This window comes from Varanus komodoensis, unplaced genomic scaffold (assembly GCF_004798865.1).
Source record: "Varanus komodoensis strain SLA01 unplaced genomic scaffold, ASM479886v1 scaffold2, whole genome shotgun sequence".
Lineage (NCBI taxonomy): Eukaryota > Metazoa > Chordata > Lepidosauria > Squamata > Varanidae > Varanus > Varanus komodoensis.
In genome coordinates this window covers 57,009,395-57,028,568 of record NW_025335568.1, presented here as the reverse complement: position 1 = coordinate 57,028,568, position 19,174 = coordinate 57,009,395, and the positions used below count along the sequence as shown (strand labels likewise).

General features: G+C 43.4%; 1 protein-coding gene across 1 annotated transcript in view; it reads right to left on the bottom strand.

Moving 5' to 3' along the window:
- The window catches only part of PRKCE (protein kinase C epsilon), a 390,706-nt gene that overhangs the window by 210,420 nt on the left and 161,112 nt on the right, over positions 1–19,174 (bottom strand). The window contains exon 2 of the mRNA XM_044429676.1: positions 6,767–6,830. Coding sequence (XP_044285611.1) covers positions 6,767–6,830 — 64 coding nt within the window. The remainder of the gene's footprint in view (positions 1–6,766; positions 6,831–19,174) is intronic.

Here is a 19,174-nt window from a genome sequence, read left to right as displayed (position 1 = left end):
GGAATGGGTGAATTTAATTCAGATGACCATCAGGTATACTACTGCGGGCAAGAATCCCTCAGAAGAAATGGAGTAGCCTCCATAGTCAGTAAAACAGTAGGAAAAGCAGTACTGGGATACAATCTTCAAAATGACAGAATGATCTCAGTTCAAATCCAAAGCAAACCATTCAACATCACAGTAGTCCAAGTCTATGCCCCAACCACTGGTGCTGAAGAGGCTGAATTTGACCGGTTCTATGAAGGCCTACAACACCTTCTAGAATTAACACCAAAAATTGATGTCCTTATCATCATGGGGGATTGGAATGCTAAAGTAGGAAGCCAAAAGATAACCGGAATAACAGGCAAGTTTGGTCTTGGAGTACAAAATGAAGCAGGACATAGGCTGGTAGAATTTTGTCAAGAGAATACAATGGTCATAGCAAACACTCTTTTCCACCAACCCAAGAGATGACTCTACACATGGACATCACCAGATCGTCAACACAGAAATCAGATTGACTATGTGCTCTGCAGCCAAAGATGGAGAAGCTCTGTACAGTCAGTAAAAACAAGACCAGGAGCTGATTGTGGCTCAGATCATGAGCTTCTGGTTGCAAAATTTAGGCTTAAATTGAAGAAAGTGGGGAAAAGCACTAGGCCACTCAGGTATGACCTAAATCATATTCCTGATGAATATTCAGTGGAGGTGACAAATAGATTTAAGAAATTAGATCTGATAGACAGAGCGCCTGAAGAACTATGGACGGAGGTTTGCAACATTGTACAAGAGGTAGCAACTAAAACCATCCCAAAGAAATAGAAATGCAAGAAAGCAAAATGGCTATCTGAGGAAGCTTTACAAATAGCTGAGGAAAGAAGGGAAGCGAAAGGCAAGGGAGAAAGAAAAAGGTACACCTAATTGAATGCAGAATTCCAGAGAATAGCTAGAAGAGATAAGAATACCTTCTTAAATGGACAGTGCAAAGAAATAGAAGAAAACAATAGAATAGGGAGGACCAGAGAAAATTGGAGATATGAAGAGAATGTTTCATGCAAAGATGGGCATGATAAAGGACCAAAATGGCAGGGACCCAACAGAGGCAGAAGAGATTAAGAAGAGGTGGCAAGATTACACAGAAGAACTATACAGGAAAGAGCTTAACATCCCTGATAACCACAGTGGGGTGGTCACTGACCTCAAGCCAGACATCCTGGAATGTGAAGTCAAATGGGCCTTAGGAAGTCTGAGCAACAACAAAGCTAGTGGAGGTGACGGTATTCCAGCTGAGCTATTCAAAATCCTAAAAGACAATGCAGTAAAAGTGCTACACTCAATATGCCAGCAAATTCGGAAAACTCAACAGTGGCCACAGGATTGGAAAAGGTCAGTTTACATTCCAATCCCAAAGAAGGGCAATGCCAAAGAATGTTCAAACTACCACACCATTGCTCTCATTTCACATGCTAGCAACATTATGCTCAAAATCCTACAAGCTAGGTTCCAGCAGTATGTGGACTGAGAACTACCAGAACTACAGGCAGGATTTTGAAGAGGAAGAGGAACTAGAGATCAAATTGCCAACATACGCTGGATCATGAAGAAAGCTAAGGTGTTCCAGAAAAACATTTACTTCTGCTTCATTGACTATGCTAAAGCCTTTGATTGTCTGGATCACAACAAATTGTGGCAAATTCTTAAAGAGATGGGAGTACCAGACCATCTTATTTGTCTCTTGAGAAACCTATATGCAGGTCAAGGAGCAACAATGAGAACTGGACACGGAACCACTGACTGGTTCAAAACTGAGAAAGGAGTTCGGCAAGGCTGTATACTGTCGCCCTGCCTATTTAACTTATATGCAGAGCACATCATGAGAAAGGCGGGGCTAGATGAATCACCAGCTGGAATTAAGATTGCTGGGAGAAATATCAACAACCTCAGATATGCAGATGATCCACTCTAATGACAGAAAGTAAAGAGGAACTAAAGAGCCTCTTGATGCGGGTGAAGGAGGAGAGTGCAAAAATTGGCTTGAAACTCGACATTAAGAAAACTAAGTTCATGGCATCCGGTCCTCTCACTTCCTGGCAAATAGATGGGGAAGAAATGGAGGTCATGACAGATTTTATATTCCTGGGCTCCAAGATCATCACAGACGGGGACTGCAGCCAAGAAATTAAAAGACGCTTGCTCCTGGGGAGGAAAGCTATGGCAAATCTAGACAGCATACTAAAAAGCAGAGACATCACCCTGCCGACAAAAGTGCATATAGTCAAGGCTATGGTTTTCCCAGTTGCAACGTATGGCTGTGAAAGTTGGACCATAAGGAAGGCTGAGCGCCAAAGAATTGAGGCCTTTGAACTGTGGTGCTGGAGGAGACTCCTGCGAGTCCCTTGGACCGCAAGGCAATCAAACCGGTCAGTCCTAGAGGAGATCAACCCTGACTGCTCTTTAGAAGGCCAGATACTGAAGATGAAACTCAAATACTTTGGCCACCTAATGAGAAGGAAGGATTCACTTGAGAAAAGCCTGATGCTGGGAACAATTGAAGGCAAAAGAAAAAGGGGACGGCAGAGGATGAGGTGGCTGGATGGAGTCACTGAAGCAGTCTGCATGAGCTTAAGTGGACTCCGGGGGATGGTGGAGGACGTTGTCCATGGGGTCATGATGGGTTGGACACGACTTCATGACTAACAACAACAGAGAGTCACACAAATTCTACAGGCTTGTAGACAAAGTTTTTACTTGGGATTTGCACGAATGCATATTTGTGCTAATGCTCATTAGTGTTACTGCGTATAAGCACACGTGTAATGAAAGTGTTGTATATTTCTTTTAAAAAACCTGATTCTGTCAAAGAGTGGATAAAGACACTTAGAAACATAGAAAACAGAGCAAGTCAGAAGGGGCCTCCCAGGCCATCTAGTCTGACCTCCGGCACCAGCCGGCTCATGACATGCCCACCATGTGGACGTCCAGCCTATCCTTGAACACCCGCACCGCTGGGGCCTCAATGACCTCTTGTGGAAGCCCATTCCACACCCTCGGGGTCCTGACTGTCAGGAAGTGCTTCCTGGCATCCAAACGAAACCTTGGCTCCCTGAGCTTTGCTCCGTTGGAGCACGTTTTGCCTTCCTCTGCAGGGGAGAACAGGTCTCTATCAGTTACTTGATCATCCATGAAACACATAAAGATGGATCTAACAAAAACTGTACATTCCAAATTAAGGGACACCTGCTCTTTTCATTTATATTGCAAAAGCCAAATAGCACTTCTAAAAACCACTGACTTGGCCAGTCCCTGGATCAGTTACTTCTTACAGTTCTGTGGAATAGAGGAAGTATGGTCATAATTTGCAGAGCAATGGAGTTCCCTTTGTCTGCCTGACAGAGAAGACAGTCTGCAGGATTATAGTACCAGACCTGAAAGTACCTGCAAGATTGGGACCAGCCCAGGGCCAGTGTGGTGTGTTAAGCGTGCATGTCTAGGACTCAGGTGACTTGAGTTCTAGTCCCTGCTCACCCACTGAACTGAACTGGATGACATTGGGCCAGTCACAGACACAGCCCAGCCTAACTCCCAGGATTGTGGTTGTGGGGATAAGATTGAGAACAGGAAGAGGAACATGATGTAAGTTGCTCTGCATGAAGAGAAGAGAAGAGAAGAGAAGAGAAGAGAAGAGAAGAGAAGAGAAGGCAGGATATAAATCAAATAAATCGATCAATCATGAAGAGACCATAGGAGGGAGCCATAGGAGAACATCTAAAGGCCTTCCCAGTCTTCCTATCTTTGCCACAACAACATCCATCTTTGTGATGGTGGTGCCTTTGTATTTTTGACTCCAGTCCTGCAACATCTTCCCTTATGGCTTACTCCTGTCTGTTCCTCATTCTGTCTTTGTCTTTATCTTGCCATGCTTTTGCTAAAACCTGACCCTTGCCTGTTCTTAACTCTGTTTTTGCTTTTGGCCCTGCTTGATTCCACCAAGTGTCTGTCCCTTCCCTGAGTAAGCCTTTGTTCTCCTTTCTCCATCACCTCTGGCCTGGTGTTCTGGTCAAAGACACCTCCTGCTTTTGTCCCAGAGCTAAGAAGCACTGTATATGGTATGGCCATTTTTAGTTATAATTCATATATTTGGCATACAGTAGATGGACTAGGTTTTATTTACAGCAATACTTCCAAAACATGTGAGAACAGTCAAAGAAAAAAGGTATCTGCTACTGTTCCACTGTCTGTTAATCACTCTGTGTAAAACTTTCCCCCTTATTCAGTCTCCATCAATGTGTGTATATATACACACAAGCATATACATATACCTAGAAACAGTACCTGCTTTCTGCCTACCTTTGTTCTATACTTGCTTTGATGGTACACATGGTTTTGCTTCAGAGTAAATAAACAGAAGTCAGATCTCACTCATTTAAATTTCACATGATGTACTCAGTTGACTTTCCATCCCACTTCCCCTCTGTGACTGGCCTCTCTTTAATTTGCAGAACAGCAAGAGGAAAAATTGACAGCACAGCTCCCATTACCCCAACATTTCAAGACTGCAATTCAAAGCCTGTCCAAAGCTTTGAAAATGCAAAGGATTTGGGCCACCCATCAGAATTAAAAATTGGGGATCGCATTTCATTTGATTCCTCTAGAAAGAAGAGTACTACTCTTTCCTGCCATAACCTGTACTGACCCTATAATTGTAGAACATAGTAACTGCCAATTACAATGGAGTCCTATAATCCTGTGTGTAGCATTCTTTAATATATGGAGAGCAGCAATACACTTGTGTAGAGAAGGATCACATACTTAAATGTCCAGGAAATTAGTTTAGCAAATGCAGCTTCGCAAAGATATTAGCTTCTGTTACAGCCTGAATTCCTTCCAGTCCTCCAGCCAAATGTGCTAGTTTGGAGATGGGGCTCACTGTGTGCTGACTCCCTTTCACAACAAAGCAGGAGTGAATGAATGATAGTGTTTGGCAGGCCAGCTTGGGCAGATCCACTCCAGATGCAACGGTGATTCTGCTTCTGGTATGGTCTTTGCAGATTACAATCCTTTGCAGAGTCAGGCAAGTCCAAACTGGCTGTTTAAGAATTCCAAGATTCAAAGATAAGAAGGGTAAACTGTGGGCATTAAAAATGCTTACATGAACTACCTATTACTTGTAACATGGAGTCTTGCTGGAATTCTGAGCACTGCAACTTTCACTAGTAAAAAAACAAAGGCATACGTTCTTATTCAGCCTTTGTGACTACTTGCTGTGTGTATGTACCACTATGTCCCAAAACATAAAGTCACCAATCTGTTTCCAAAAGAAATGATTCAATTTTCGAAGGCTCAAGATTTACAGAAAGCCTTGGTGGAAAATGGCAATTTGCAGCTTGTACACAGATAAATGTGTGGTTAAAAGAAAGTGCTCAACAGCTATGCAAGTTCTAAGTCAACAGTAATAAAACAAACACTTCAAGTTTCTGGACCTCTAAACATTCAAATAATAGATATCAAACAAGTTAAAATATAAGAGTTATCAAATTCTGTTTAAACTAAAACCAATGTATACATGAATACACTCAAGTGCCAGCCACAGGTGTACAATGCAAAGTGCCTAGTTGCCTAAGGTGGGAACGCTTATGAATTTTCCTCCAGTGAAATTTCTCCCAGATACGGAGGTTCTAAATTATCTGACCTTGATTCTGGAGCCGCGCTAATGTACTAACCATTGCCCATTGTTCCGCTATTTGATGTTCAGATTTTCTTCTCCATGGAAGAAAGCCAGAACTTCCACTTTCACCTGCCCCCTTTGGATAAGAGTAGGCAGGCATACATTCTACATTTTTCAAAGGTTGGGGAGGGCTTCCCGGGAGTCAACCAAATGGCATTAGCTGCTCCCACCTTTTTTTCCTACTCTTATTGCACAAGAAGTCATGGAACAGCAACCACTGGGTCAGAAGGTTGCCATTTCCCCCGTTTGAAGACATTAAGGCTGCAATTCTGTATCCATTTACCTGAAAGTAAATCTCACTGAGCAAAATGGGACTTACTTATGAGCCAACATATATAGGATTATGCCAGAAAACAATGGTCAATCAACAGAAAAAGAACCCATCTCAGGAAAAATAGAAATAATATTCAATAAAGCCTAATGCATTTTGGCCCTGTTGTTTTAAGGGGCTTTCTCTACAGGCTAGAAAAGAGACAATGCACACAATCAGGTTTCTTAAAATTAGGAATAAGCAAGAGCAATAAACAAGAGGGCCAACACATTGAAAAGAAAGGTGTATGTCCTAGCACTTCAAGTTCTCTTTCTCATTAAACCTGGGTGGATACTTCTATTTTTTTTGCACTCATCTTCACCTTTCCCCAGCTTGATGCTTTCCAGAAATGTTGGACAACTGTTCCAATCACCCCATCCCCAACTGCCACCATTGTCTGGGGATGATGGGAACTTTGTACAAAACAAGGGAAGGCTACAGTACTTCATGATAACACATTATTCCCGATGAACTGGAAAGAAGGACAACAAGGAGTAGAATTAGCCTGTGGGTGCTGCAAGTATGTGCTGGATACACATAAACATCACAGGCAGCGACTCATTGAACTGGCTCCCTTATTATACACAGAAAGACTCATATCCAATTATATTGTTTTATGTATGTTTCGGCGAATGGGGCAGCATAGAAGTTTACTAAATAAATAAATAAAATATCTTCAGAGCAAAGGGTCTTGGATGTACCGTAAATGGGTATTTACATGGGAAGGTGATAATATCCAGCTTCCTTACCTTCACCTGATGAGCCTGAAAGATCTATGATGACGTACACTCTTCCTTCTGGCTCCAAATCAATCTGCAGTTGAAGGAAGCAAATATTTATTATTAGAATTCCATTGTGCTCTTTTCACAGGGCGTGTTTATTTTTTATTTATTTTGCTAAAAGTCATGCTGCAAATCCTTACAGCATGCTCAGTTGTACTCATGGCAATCAATGGTTTTAAGCACATCATCTCAACCAAGATTAAATGGGAAGTTTTCTTGTAAATATTTGGTTACATTCCTGGATTTGGACCTCGTGCGGCTCTTTGATGAATTAACAGGGAACACAAAAGGACAGTACTCCATCTAATTCTTGAATTTACAGCTCCGTTAGCTCCAAAAGCTTGGGGTGAATAAACAGAGGTTAAAATCAACTATAAACCATCCTGTTAACAATACATTAAAGCAACTAAAACAAAACAGATGTTTAAAGCCTTCAAAGCTCCAACAGATTCAATGTTTCTCGCTGTCTGTAGAAACAAGTTTTTGTAACTACTGGAAGGGGCAGCTTCATGCACTGGATGTTGCAAAAAATTGGAGAGTAACTTACTCCTTTACTGTAAAGCAGTATTATTGTTGTACTTATATCCCACATCTTCCTGTTGCAAGGAACCCACAGTGGCCTACACAGTCCTCCTCCTCTCCATTTTCTCTTCATAACAACCCTGTGAGGCAGGTGAGGCAGTGAGTCAGTGACTGGCCCAAAGTCATCCCATGATTTTCACAGAGAAATAAGGATTTCTCCTGGTCTCCTGACTTTCAGTCGGACTCTGAAACTGCTGCAGCATAATGGCTCCCATTGAAGGGAGAAGTGGGTTCCCCTTGGATCCACCATACGACCCCACCATATCTCACTGCCACCAGCTGTGATAGTGAGATATGTGCCCTGGATGGCACCCAGGGCACATCCAAGTTCCCTCTTCCAAGAGTATGATGCAGCGAAATCGAGAGGACTGCATTTCTTCTGCTTCCTTCTTGCACCACTACTTGTTGCATGCAAAGATGAGAAGTGCTCCGGGATGTCCCCCAGGCACAGAGCATCCAAGGACACTGTCTATGCCTTTCATCTGCCTTGTTCTGGCACATGGCTGGGAACACAGAACGGTGTTCTCTGCTGACCCTGGGGATCCTGATGGGCCAGTGGAGAGGAGATGATCTCTCACATATGCCGTGGCCATATTTCAGGCGACTAATGGCATACATGTGTGTGTGGCACCAGTACTAAGTGCCTGCTGTGTGCAGTCAATATCTTGAAAACATTTTGTCCTCGCACAGTGAGTGCCACTTATTCGAGGAGTTAGGAGATTTCTGCCTTACCTGATCTACTTTTTCCTTTTTATACAAGGACTCCGGGCTCACCAACAGGAACCAGCCCCGGGCTCAGAATGTGTTGCCTTTTGCAGGAGCACTGAACCTCCAAGCCTCCCTGGATCCTATGACCCCCTTCCCCAACCTCTGATCATTTGGTCTTTCCCTAGTTTTCAAACACTTTCCCCACACCCCAAAAGGCTGAAAGGCTTCTTTTAGGGCTCAGATGCTGGGAGGAAGAACTTTCAGCTACAAGATGCTGGTGCCTTTTTTTGAGGTGGGGTTATTTTGGCCTACCCCAATGCTTCTTTGTCTGCCCACAACTGGAGCTTCCCCAGATCTGAAGTTCACCCGTGGGCTGAATGAAGTTGGCACCCCCGTGAGCTACTGTATATAACTGGGCTGGCCTGCACAGTCAAGTGCAAACCTACACCAAACTACAACTGATCATGGATTCTTCAAATAGCAGTAACAATAACCATCTTCTGCAAATATCAGTAGATCCCAGCCCATCAATCAATGCCAGCCTGTTTTCTGCTAGGGGCTCTGACAACCCCTTCCCTCTCTTTGCCCCCCCCCCCACCTGCAGCACACTGAAAGGGAAGAGACAGAATGATCTTGTCCAAGGTCTGACTTGATTTTGCAGAGGGTTTTAAAATTAGGCTGAAATTTGCTGAATCCTAGGCTAGATGGAAGTAGAAAGATATATGTGTGCATTTGTGTTGCACAGAAACACACCCATGCCCACATCTGCATGCAAGCATATACTAGGAAAAGGGAAAAGTTGGTCACTGTGGCAAGTTGGTGCTAAAAGGCAGGTCCCGGTCAGACAATGCTGAAGGCTGCTGCACTAAAATAACGCACACAATCAGCACTCTTCCGTCTGTATGCATGTCTGATGAGACGTTATTTTGTTTGGAAATAAGGTCAAGATAAGGGCAACAAAAAGGTGACCATGCATAATAATAAATCGTGAAGGGCACAATCCCATTGCAATAATCACATGCCTCCAAACACAAAAGCCTTGTTGTCCCAGTCTGCACTGAACAGACAGGAGGGCAGTGGCTGGGGAGGTGCTGGGGGTGCCCCTATTCTGGCCTGCCCACTATCTTCCCTTCTTCGCCCACCAAAATGCCCTGCTCCCCGTCTCCCCATTTGCTCTCCCAGTCCTGGAGAAAAGCCAGCACTGTTTGTGAACTTGGATCTGGAAATCAGAAACGTCTTACAGCCCCTCTAATGTGGACAAAGGGATATGGAATTGCTCCCTAAAGATTTTTTTTAATTGCTAATGATAACCCTTAGTCTATATCCAATATGTTTGTAGAATATCTACAGTAAAGCAGTCTGAACTCGATATTTAATGAAAGAAGAAAAACAGAATGTATGCAACATATAAAAGGGGCACATGCCAGTACGTGTTTCTTCATGTGCATTTGTCGGAAAGAAATATATACAAGCAACTGTGAATTTACTCAGAAGTGGAAGGACTTCAGCACAGGAGATGAACAGAAACCATGGTGCCATAAGCTCCCCTCCAGGATAGGAATCCTTGCATGCAGCTGCACCCAGCAGAGAGAGACACATAACTGGTGGGCGGGATCAGGACAGTGTGCCATTACTCATCTTTTCATCCATGAATTCCATGCTAACCTTCTGAAGAAACCAAGATTTCCTAGGCATGCCGTTTGAAAAATCTTTGCTAAATAATATCCTCAGCAATGTTGCTCCACACAATGCCAGTTGGGTGCACACTGTTTTTTCTGCAAGAGCTACACCTTTGGGTGGAATTTCATTCTGCTGAAATTACATAGGTCAAAACACATATCCAGCCATGAAAAACTATCATTTCCTCTGCCTTAGAGTTACTGCGAACAGGGCTGGCCCTACCATTAGGTATATGGAGGTGGCAGTCCCAGACAGCTGAGTTTTGGATGTGCTGAAAGGACAGCAAATTGTTGGTTATTCAATGTACCGTTGTATTTTTAGTGGCAGGGAAGAGGAGAGGTGCTTGTGGGATTACTGTACCTGGAGAAAAAATAATGTGAGGCTTCACAAACGGGTGTTTTTTTACCCACCACTTTACAAAGCTTCTGGTTGTGGGTTCTTTGCAGGATTAAGACTTCTTTTCCCCTGGAAGCGGGGGCTTCCTTTTCCGCCTTTCTGTATTATCCACTGCACATTCCCATGGTGCTGCTGCTGCAGGACAGCAGAACCACAAAAATACATGAGCTTCTTGCTTGGATTTATTTCACCATTTCTAGATAATGCTATCCTTTTCTTGATCCTTAAAAAAAGCTGAAGAAATGCTGGGAAAGCACAATAGAGGCCATCAAATAAGGCACCTGAAAACTACCGTGAGCAAGGAATCATGTGTGCGGAGCTGATGACTTGCCTAGCAAGACCTTAAATCAGCTTTGGGTGTCATAGTCCTTGACTCTGGTGAGTGGGTGAGCAAACATGCCACTGGCAGGCTCCATAATGTACAGAGCTTTTTTTTTTAACTCCACCTTGGAATAGTGCTCCATCCAAAATGGAATAGTGTACCAGGGAGATGGGTAATGCACATTCTTTGAGATGTTGCTGGACGCCAGCTCCCATCATCCCATGCCTGTTTGTTAGGTCTATTGGCACTTGCACTCTTCTGACATACAAAGGGACATGCAGCCTTGCTCCCCAGGCTAGCTAGTGGATCTGGGGCTGCAGGAGAAGGAAACAGATGAGGCTCAAACCAGACGGTTAGTTAGGTTTAGGAGGAGCTGTAGTTCAGTGGCAGGTCACCTGGTTTGCTTCCATAAGATCCCAGGTTTAATCCACAGCATTGGCAGGTTGAGATATGTGAAAAATCTGTTGGGTATATGTGTGAAAGTCCCTCAGATTTCAGTTTATCACTCCACTAGTGCTGCACTGTTAGGCAAGCTGAGTCAGCTCACGGGCTCCCATTTTTAAGATAAACCATGCTGTGCACTTTTTTCTGGTTTCTTTGAAACACTAAGGAAAATTGTGCAAATCATGATTTTTGTACAAATGGGATTGCAATTCTAGCACAATTTGTGCAAATCAAATCAGCAACATTACTATTTCCTAGTTTCAGACTTCCAATTTCTGCGAGTAACACAAATAATGATTTGTACAAATTGCACACATGCATGCTAAATTTGCGCGAATTTCTTTAGCATTGCTTTTAAAAATTTGCAAACTGCACTCTGGCTTAGAGGTGGAAGTCCTTGGGAATAAATCCAATTCACTTCTGATCATCAGAAATCCATCCAGTTTAAACAAGCTGGACTTCCTTGTATCAGCACATCTCTGTTTCGGGTAGGACTAAGCAAGAACCCTTCCTGAAATCATGCAGAATTGCTGGCAATCAGTGTTGACAACACCTGGCTGGATGCTCCAGTTTCCTATCTTTTTGGAACAACATTCTATGACATTCAGCAGGACTTATTCTGAATTAATACTGATAGGATTACAGCTCTAGTAGATCAAGGTACCAATTAAAGCATGCAACCCTTTGCAGAATGGAAACTGTGCTTCCCAGCTGGCCATTGGTAAGGGCTCTAAGAACTGTAAAACTCCCAGCATCAACAGGCACAGGATACCACCCTAAACTGTTGACTACTGTGGAGAGAAAACAGCATTCAAGCCATATCTTCCTGAAATGCAATGCAGCATTTGCTATTCCAACAACAAGAGCTTCAAAAATCACTAAAACAACTCTGCATAAGCATCATATTCGTTTACAGTCATAGTTAGTCTCTGTCCGTTGATAAAGGAAGTGAACCTGTGCACACATGTAAGAAACTCAGCATAAACGTTTCTTGCAAGCTGCACTTTGGACCATGGTTTTGGCAAGCAGAGTTTATTTTTAAATCATTCACAACAACAGCTCAGTAATGCCGGTGTTACATCATTACTGGGAAGAAAAGCCCTGTCCTTTTAGGAAACGTGTTAGTAGAATCTGCATCCTTTCTTGATAGATGCACCTCGTTTCTTACCAGGATGGGAAGAGAGTCAAAAGACGTGCTTTAAACTGATAAAAACAAAGCGCCTCGCAGCACCTTAAAAACACACACATTCATTCTGGCATAAAATGTTCATGTTCACTTAGAAGTGTGGTTGTGGCATGAAAGACAGCTTTGAATCTCGCCTGCTCCCTACCCTTGCTGATTTCAAATTGGTTTTGCATAGATGCATTTTATCAGTGAAGCTGATGATTTACCGATGTTTTATTTATATTCTTCTGGGTTTTTTTTCCTTTAAAGACAGGCTGAATTATATCTTATTGTGTAGTTGGCTTTTTATTTTTTCAATGGTAAAGTTTTATTGTAAGATTATATGGCATTTTTATTTTCATACCTCGATTTTCATCACTACTTTTGATGGACATAAGAATGTGAGAAAAGCTATCTATGCTGGAGCCCGAGCCCAAGCATCCAGCCTCTGGTACTGGAGGTAATATAGAGCCATCATGACTGGCAGCCATGGATAGCTTCTCTTATTTTCTATTGCAGGAAAAAATTGACTGGAAGTGCATTGGGAAAGCTGCTGGAAAATTCAGTTTCTTAAGACTTCAAACAATTGAGGCTGGTGGTTCCAGCTTCAGTGGGATGGCATATTCACTCCCGATTTCAGCCTAAACTTTAAAAAGAGCTATTCATGGTTCTGCACCTATGGGGGGGGGGTGCCTTAAAATTTTAGGCTAAAACCCAGAGTGGATAAACCACTGCATTGACATTAGAGCCATCAGCCTCAAGGTCTTCAAGGCCCATAGTAAGGCTGTATAACCACTTGAAACTACAGTTCCAATAGAACCTGACACACACAGTTCTGCCAGTGGCTAATGAAATCTTTAGCTATAGTCCTTATTGCTGCAACCTCTTCAGCTAGAAGAGGAAAGGGTGGCTGCAACAGAGGATTAGGGCAGTTAAGAGCTGAACCCAAACATCAGAAAAGTTTGCATTTAACTCATAATTAGCCCAGAAGTTCCAAAGTGAAGAACTGCTTTCTCTGAAGCCGTGAAGTTTTAACTTTGACTGCATGGAGTTACTTCCAAGGCCATGCTGTACCCAGGAACTAATTTTGAGAACATGATAAAGAGGTACAAGTGAAGGAGAGTATTAAAGTACACTATTTAAAAAATATTTTAGTCACGATGTTTATATCCCACCTTTTTTTACTGAAAGGAACCCAAGCTGACTTACATAACCTTCTTCCTTGTCTCCATTTTATGCTCACAACAATCCTGTGAAGTAGGTTAGGCTGAATCAGTGACTGGCCTACAGTCACGTAATTAAGACCCCATGTGGAGACTTGAACCTTGGTCTCCACACTTCCAGTCCAACACTTCAACCATGCTGGCTCTCTTCTTTTAAATAAAAAGAAGCCGTCAATATAGATGAACAAAGCAGCATTGCAAACATAATTACAGAAAATGATGGCACTGCATTATCTGAGGGTTGTCATCTCCCCTCAGTGAAGTCCAACAGAATATTGGCATTTTTCGTGAAATAAAAACAAGCACTGATAACATCAAAATGCTTGCTCGCTCTCTCTTTGGGAAATATTTTAAGTACAGTCTATTAAGTACATCAGAAGAATGGGGTGCTAGGTAAATGTTTTGAAGTCAGGCCTTTGAACCAAGCCTGTAATATTCTGCAGATGGCCCCCTGAAAGGAAAAGAAACAGTACTCCTAGATACCCTATTGATACCCTTCTCACACAGTGTTTACTCTCGAGTTCTTTATGCAATTTCAAATCTCTCAGATAACGCCAACCTACACATCACAGCACAGCCACATGTAACCCTCGTCCAGCTGCTCTGCTCCCTTTGCGAGGAGCGGCTTGCAGCAGAGAAGCGGTGGCAGGACGGGGGAGAAGAGAGCTGCTTTCCTCCTGCCCAAACTCAGAGGTTTTCCAGTCCCAAAGACTACACTGCAGCAGTATAGGCGATAACCACAAGCCCAGAACTCTCCTTCCCCTCTGCTGGCTTGAATTTGGGTTAAAAAGGGTGTAGAATAAAGGAGCCGCATGTGTCCCTCAGTGTGTGAAAGCAACTAAAGAGGCATTTCAAAAAAAGCACCTGGTGGGAGAAGGTGGAAGGTGCCTGGCCCTCTCCCCTCCCGCACTGCTTCTCCCCCTTCTACACGAAAGACCACCTCCAATTTCATGTGCTCACGTAGCCCCGTCACAGATGGCAGGCCTGTATTTGAAGAGCTGCCTTGTCTAATGCCCTTTTAAAGATGAAAGGAAATGCTTCTTCTTCACATGGAACTTAGTCATTACAGATGGCTCTTAAAAGGAGCTTGACAAATGCGTGGGGGAGAAGGCTACTCTGGGTTATTGGTCCTTCCTGGCTCTGTGCAGAAATAGCAGCCTATGTGGACCAGTTGCTTGGGAACAGGGATGGGAGGGTAGGACATCTTCTAGGCCTCCAATTTTGATACCAGAATTCTTACATCTATCCTCATATTCTCTCGCCTATATTAATTGGGCAACCTACATCTGTAGTTTTTCCTGCTTAATATTATCTGGGATGGACCAGACTTCATACACGGCCAAATTGCACTGTGGCAATAGCATGCCAATATTGCCACGGTAGTCCCCACAAGCATGGTGGAACAGGAGTGCCACCTCACAAGAGTATACGAAACAATGGTGGTTTCTGCAAGAATAGGAAAATTTGCTGCCATCTCATGAGAATGTGGTGACTGGGGCCCATTCTCAGAGCTTGAAATCCAATGGTGAGGAAGGCAATTATGGATGCGCCTGCCTTGGAGCAGAAGGCTCTCTGCTGCTAGTCCTGATGGCCACCCACCACATCCAGGGCGAGAGATGGCATGCCGGTGTGCACCAGTGGCTGGTCACCCTGTGGGAGGGGCTGCCGCACGCCTGTCTTGCTGGTGGGTCCCCCACAGGCCTCTGGCTGGCCCCAGAATGCTGGGTATGCTGCATTCTGAACCAGCAGGGCTCCCCTTATGTAGATAGCTGGACAGCAGGCCAAAAAGGCAGGCAGCTCTCCTGGTGACAGTCCTCCAGATTGCAGGAGATGTACTGGGCTTCTGTTTAAATCAGAATGGCTATTTCTGAATTTGCTTTGTTCCTATAAATTGACATGAGCAACTGCAATTTGATGCCTCTTCTATCAGCTAATTTGGTGGTGCACTGGGAATGCAAAGGAACTCCCGGCCAACATTACAAACGTGTTTATTTATTAGAGTTATATCCCACCTTCGTATTGCAAAGAACTCAAAGCAGTTTACATCATTCTCCTCCTCCTGCACTCCATCGTATCCCCACAACAACTCTGTGAGGTAGGCTGCGGTGAGAATCTGTGACTGCATATGGCTGCAGTGTCTCCTGTACCAATGGAAAAATAGTCCAGACCACACAAGTGTCACAGAGTAGACTAGAACCTCTTCTGGACAACCTGGTTTACCGCAGTGATGGTCAACTATTTTGGCAAGAGTGCCTTGTCCAAAGAATGAAAGAACATAATTCTAGCTCACATGACTATAGAAATGTGAGAAAAGCCCTGCTGGATCCAACCAAGAACCTATCTAGTCCAGCTCTCTGCCTGTACAACCAGCTGCTCATGAGAAACTCGCGAGCAGGACCTGAGTGCCGCAGCACGTTCTGCAGCACCTGGCTTGCCAGTACACAGGCATTCTGCCTCTGAATCTGGAAGTGGTGTACAGCCATCTGGACCAGAAGCCAAGACTGTGTACTTTGCCTCTGGTCTGCTTAGCTGGAGAGAAAACAGCTGGGCAACACAGAAAACAGAGTGCAGGCTTGAGTCTGAGCTTGTTGTCCTCACATATTTTGGACTCCAGGCTGACCTGCAAAACCAACTTGCCTAGCTGCTAGATATGCATTTAAAGCAATGTCTTGCCCTATCTCAAAGCATATGTCTTCTGCACCAGACCCTAGTTGGTGGCCCTCAGGGTTACAGGGAAACAACAAAAACTAACGTAGAGCTTGCAAGCCTGATGACTCCCTATCTCTGAATTGTAACAGAATATAATTAATGTAATAATATTTTCAGATCTGCACTCTGTTAAACCTTACGACAAAGCTTTTAAAATTGAGATTAAAAAAATGTTTCAGAAGTAAATCAAATAGTATAACAACTAATGCTACCCCCATATTTTGCATAGAAAATTTTGGTCCCAGCTCGGTCCCATCAAGTAATGGGGTGGTGGTAGTTTGTAATCTGGAATTAGCAGTCAAATATGTGACTGATAAAAGCGTGCAGACTAAAATAAACCCCAGCCTTGCTAATGAGAGACATTTTGTGACTGTGATCGTCTCTGGGAATCATGAGATATCTGAAGTCATACAGTGAAATGAACCTGAACACCACAGTAGCAGCAAACACAAAGCATTCCCTCCACTGCCTCCCCAAGGAATACAATCTGCTTTCACTCCATAAAAGCACCTACTCCTCGTGACATTCATGCATTATGCAATGTCTGGAAAGATAAATTCTGGAGCACTGCAGATGATCACATGAATATTGTTGGACTGTAACCAGTCAGAATAATCTCAACTGAATTAATGAAAAAAGCAAGATGGCTTCATTCTGGACCAAAAGGCCTGTATTAAGACTCTTAATTGGAAGTGACCTTCCTTTCTAGTTTAGGTTCTCATGAGAATTCCATATGTCTATGGATAGCAATTGCGCATAATCTCAGCTTGCACATGGGTGCTCTGGTTTCTTTTAAGCTATTGATTTAGAATGCATTGCTATGAATGTTTAAAGAGAAAAAAAATCTTAGTACTCCCAGCATGCTCCAGGCAGCTATTTTAGGATTTTTTCTGGTTAAACATGCACAGGATTGCATCCTTAATGATTTTTATTTTGTTTCACAGAATATGTGTGCAAGAGAGGAATGCTATTGTGATGCGGAGGACTGTTTATACAAAGAATTAGATTCTGCATCAAGGAATAAACTGTACCTTTTTCTACATCTACTTATTTTGTTGTTGCTGCTGACTCACACCTCACAGCCACTGTCCCTGCAGGCTCCATTTCTTGTTAAGAAGTGTTAGCTCAACTATGTCAACATGTTCTTCCTGAAAATACTTGCATTTGCAGAGTCAGGGAGCAGAGCATTCAGAAGATTAGTGAGACTCACTGTGGATCCTGCTGATACACTATCTGCAGCCTGGATTCCCTGATGGTATCTACAGTCTTGGTCTGGGAAGCGAATTGAGTCTATCCTAGATCTGACTGGGGCTGTCGCGTCACAACTTGAAGATCTGCTCTGTACCATCAAATTCCCTGATGGGTCACGAAAGAGGCAGATGTGGCATCTTCCAACCATTCCGTCCCCATGCCTGTCCACCATAATGAACAGGATCTGGCAAGCACAATCCTATGGCCCCTAGACAAAGGATTTGCTGATGTTCAAGCTCCAATGCTTGAAATCAGCTCCAGTGTTGGAACTAGGACTGAGGACCCCCTGCCCAGCAGCTGAAGAACCATGCAGGATGCTTCTCCAAGGTCCCAAAGCAACTTCAGGGATGCAATTTAGTGTGCATTTCAGGGGGCAGGGAGGGGCGGAGCCTGGCACCACCAAGGTACAGCATGTCCTAGTGGGGCATCACATGCCTTATTTCCCCCCCCCCCCATGCATGGTAATTACTCGGCTGTCTCACTGAGTTGCAAGAAGGAAGAGCTCAGAGACAAGCTTTACCTCTATGCTCCTTCTGTTCTGCATAGGATGCCCATAATCCTCTGAGGGCTACAGGTATCTGTATAGGATCATCTCCTCTGGGTGTGAGACAACAAGTGGGGAGGATGACAGAGATGGGACATGAAAGAACAGGTGGGACAGAAAAACCTTCAGCTAGAAGCACCTTGCTAGGAATGCTCTTACCCAGGACTACTTCCATGAAGTGGTGGGTGGACTAGATAGTTCTCAAGGGCCTTCCGACTCTATGGGTCTATAATTTCTGAGTCGCGCTCCAACAGCCCTAGACACGACTAGTTTTGTTTTTAAGTCTAACCACTATGCTGGTGCTTTCCAACTTTGACATCTCAGAAGTTTTACATTAAAATTGTATACTGTCTTGGGGACCCTTTCCAGAAAGGTGTTTCATACTTACTGAATAAATATTCTTGAAATATTAATTAACATTCATATACTGCCTAATGTGCTAAAAAGCCATCAAGGTAGTATACAACAATTTAAAACAATAAAATCTTGCAACAATGGAACAAGAACTAGATGGAGTACAACTTCCATCTTCTCCAATCATAGGCAGTGAAGGCTAAGACTGATGGGAAACATAGTCTAACTATGTCTGGGGAGGGAAGGCTGAGTAACTACTGCTTTATAGCAACTAAGATCCTGCCAGATATTCAGATACCTGCAGGGTGATAAAATGGAGGATAGATTCATTTCCTGGCACGAGAGTGTCAGGATGCTGCCTTGTTTTTGCTGACCCATTTGGAAGGGAAGCAAAGCTCAAAATCCTATGTCAGCATGAGGCATTAAAGAGAAGGTAAAGCACTGGAAGAGAGACATGAAGTTTTCACATCATGCTGGGTCCAAGGCAGGCCAAGATCAGTTGTCACATTGATAAGAGAGTTTCCAGTTTGTCAAGACACAACATGATGACATTTGGATACTGAGCTGCTTTCTGAAATGAATCCTTATCTTTACCCTATGGCTATGTGGACAGTCAATCTTCACCAGAACACTTTGCTAGCATTTTTCATCTTCAGAGTATTCGCATGAATAATATACAAGTTGCTAATTGAAAGGGATGGGAAAACTCAGAACACACCAAAAGCAATTACAATCAACTTGAAATTTCCCTTCCCTTCCCACATGAAGAAACTTATGTCTTACAAGGCATTTTCATGCAGAAGACCTAAATCAGTATTTTTGCAATGCAGATGTCAACCCTACATGGGTTAGAATGCTCAGCTGTACACCAAAATCCTCCCTACAACTCTAGACAATGATCAGAGAGACAAAACAGAACTGCATGAGAGGAATTCAAAGCTGTTTTCAGTAATGCATATGAAAGCACTAAAAAATACTGACTTATTCTCTCTCTCTC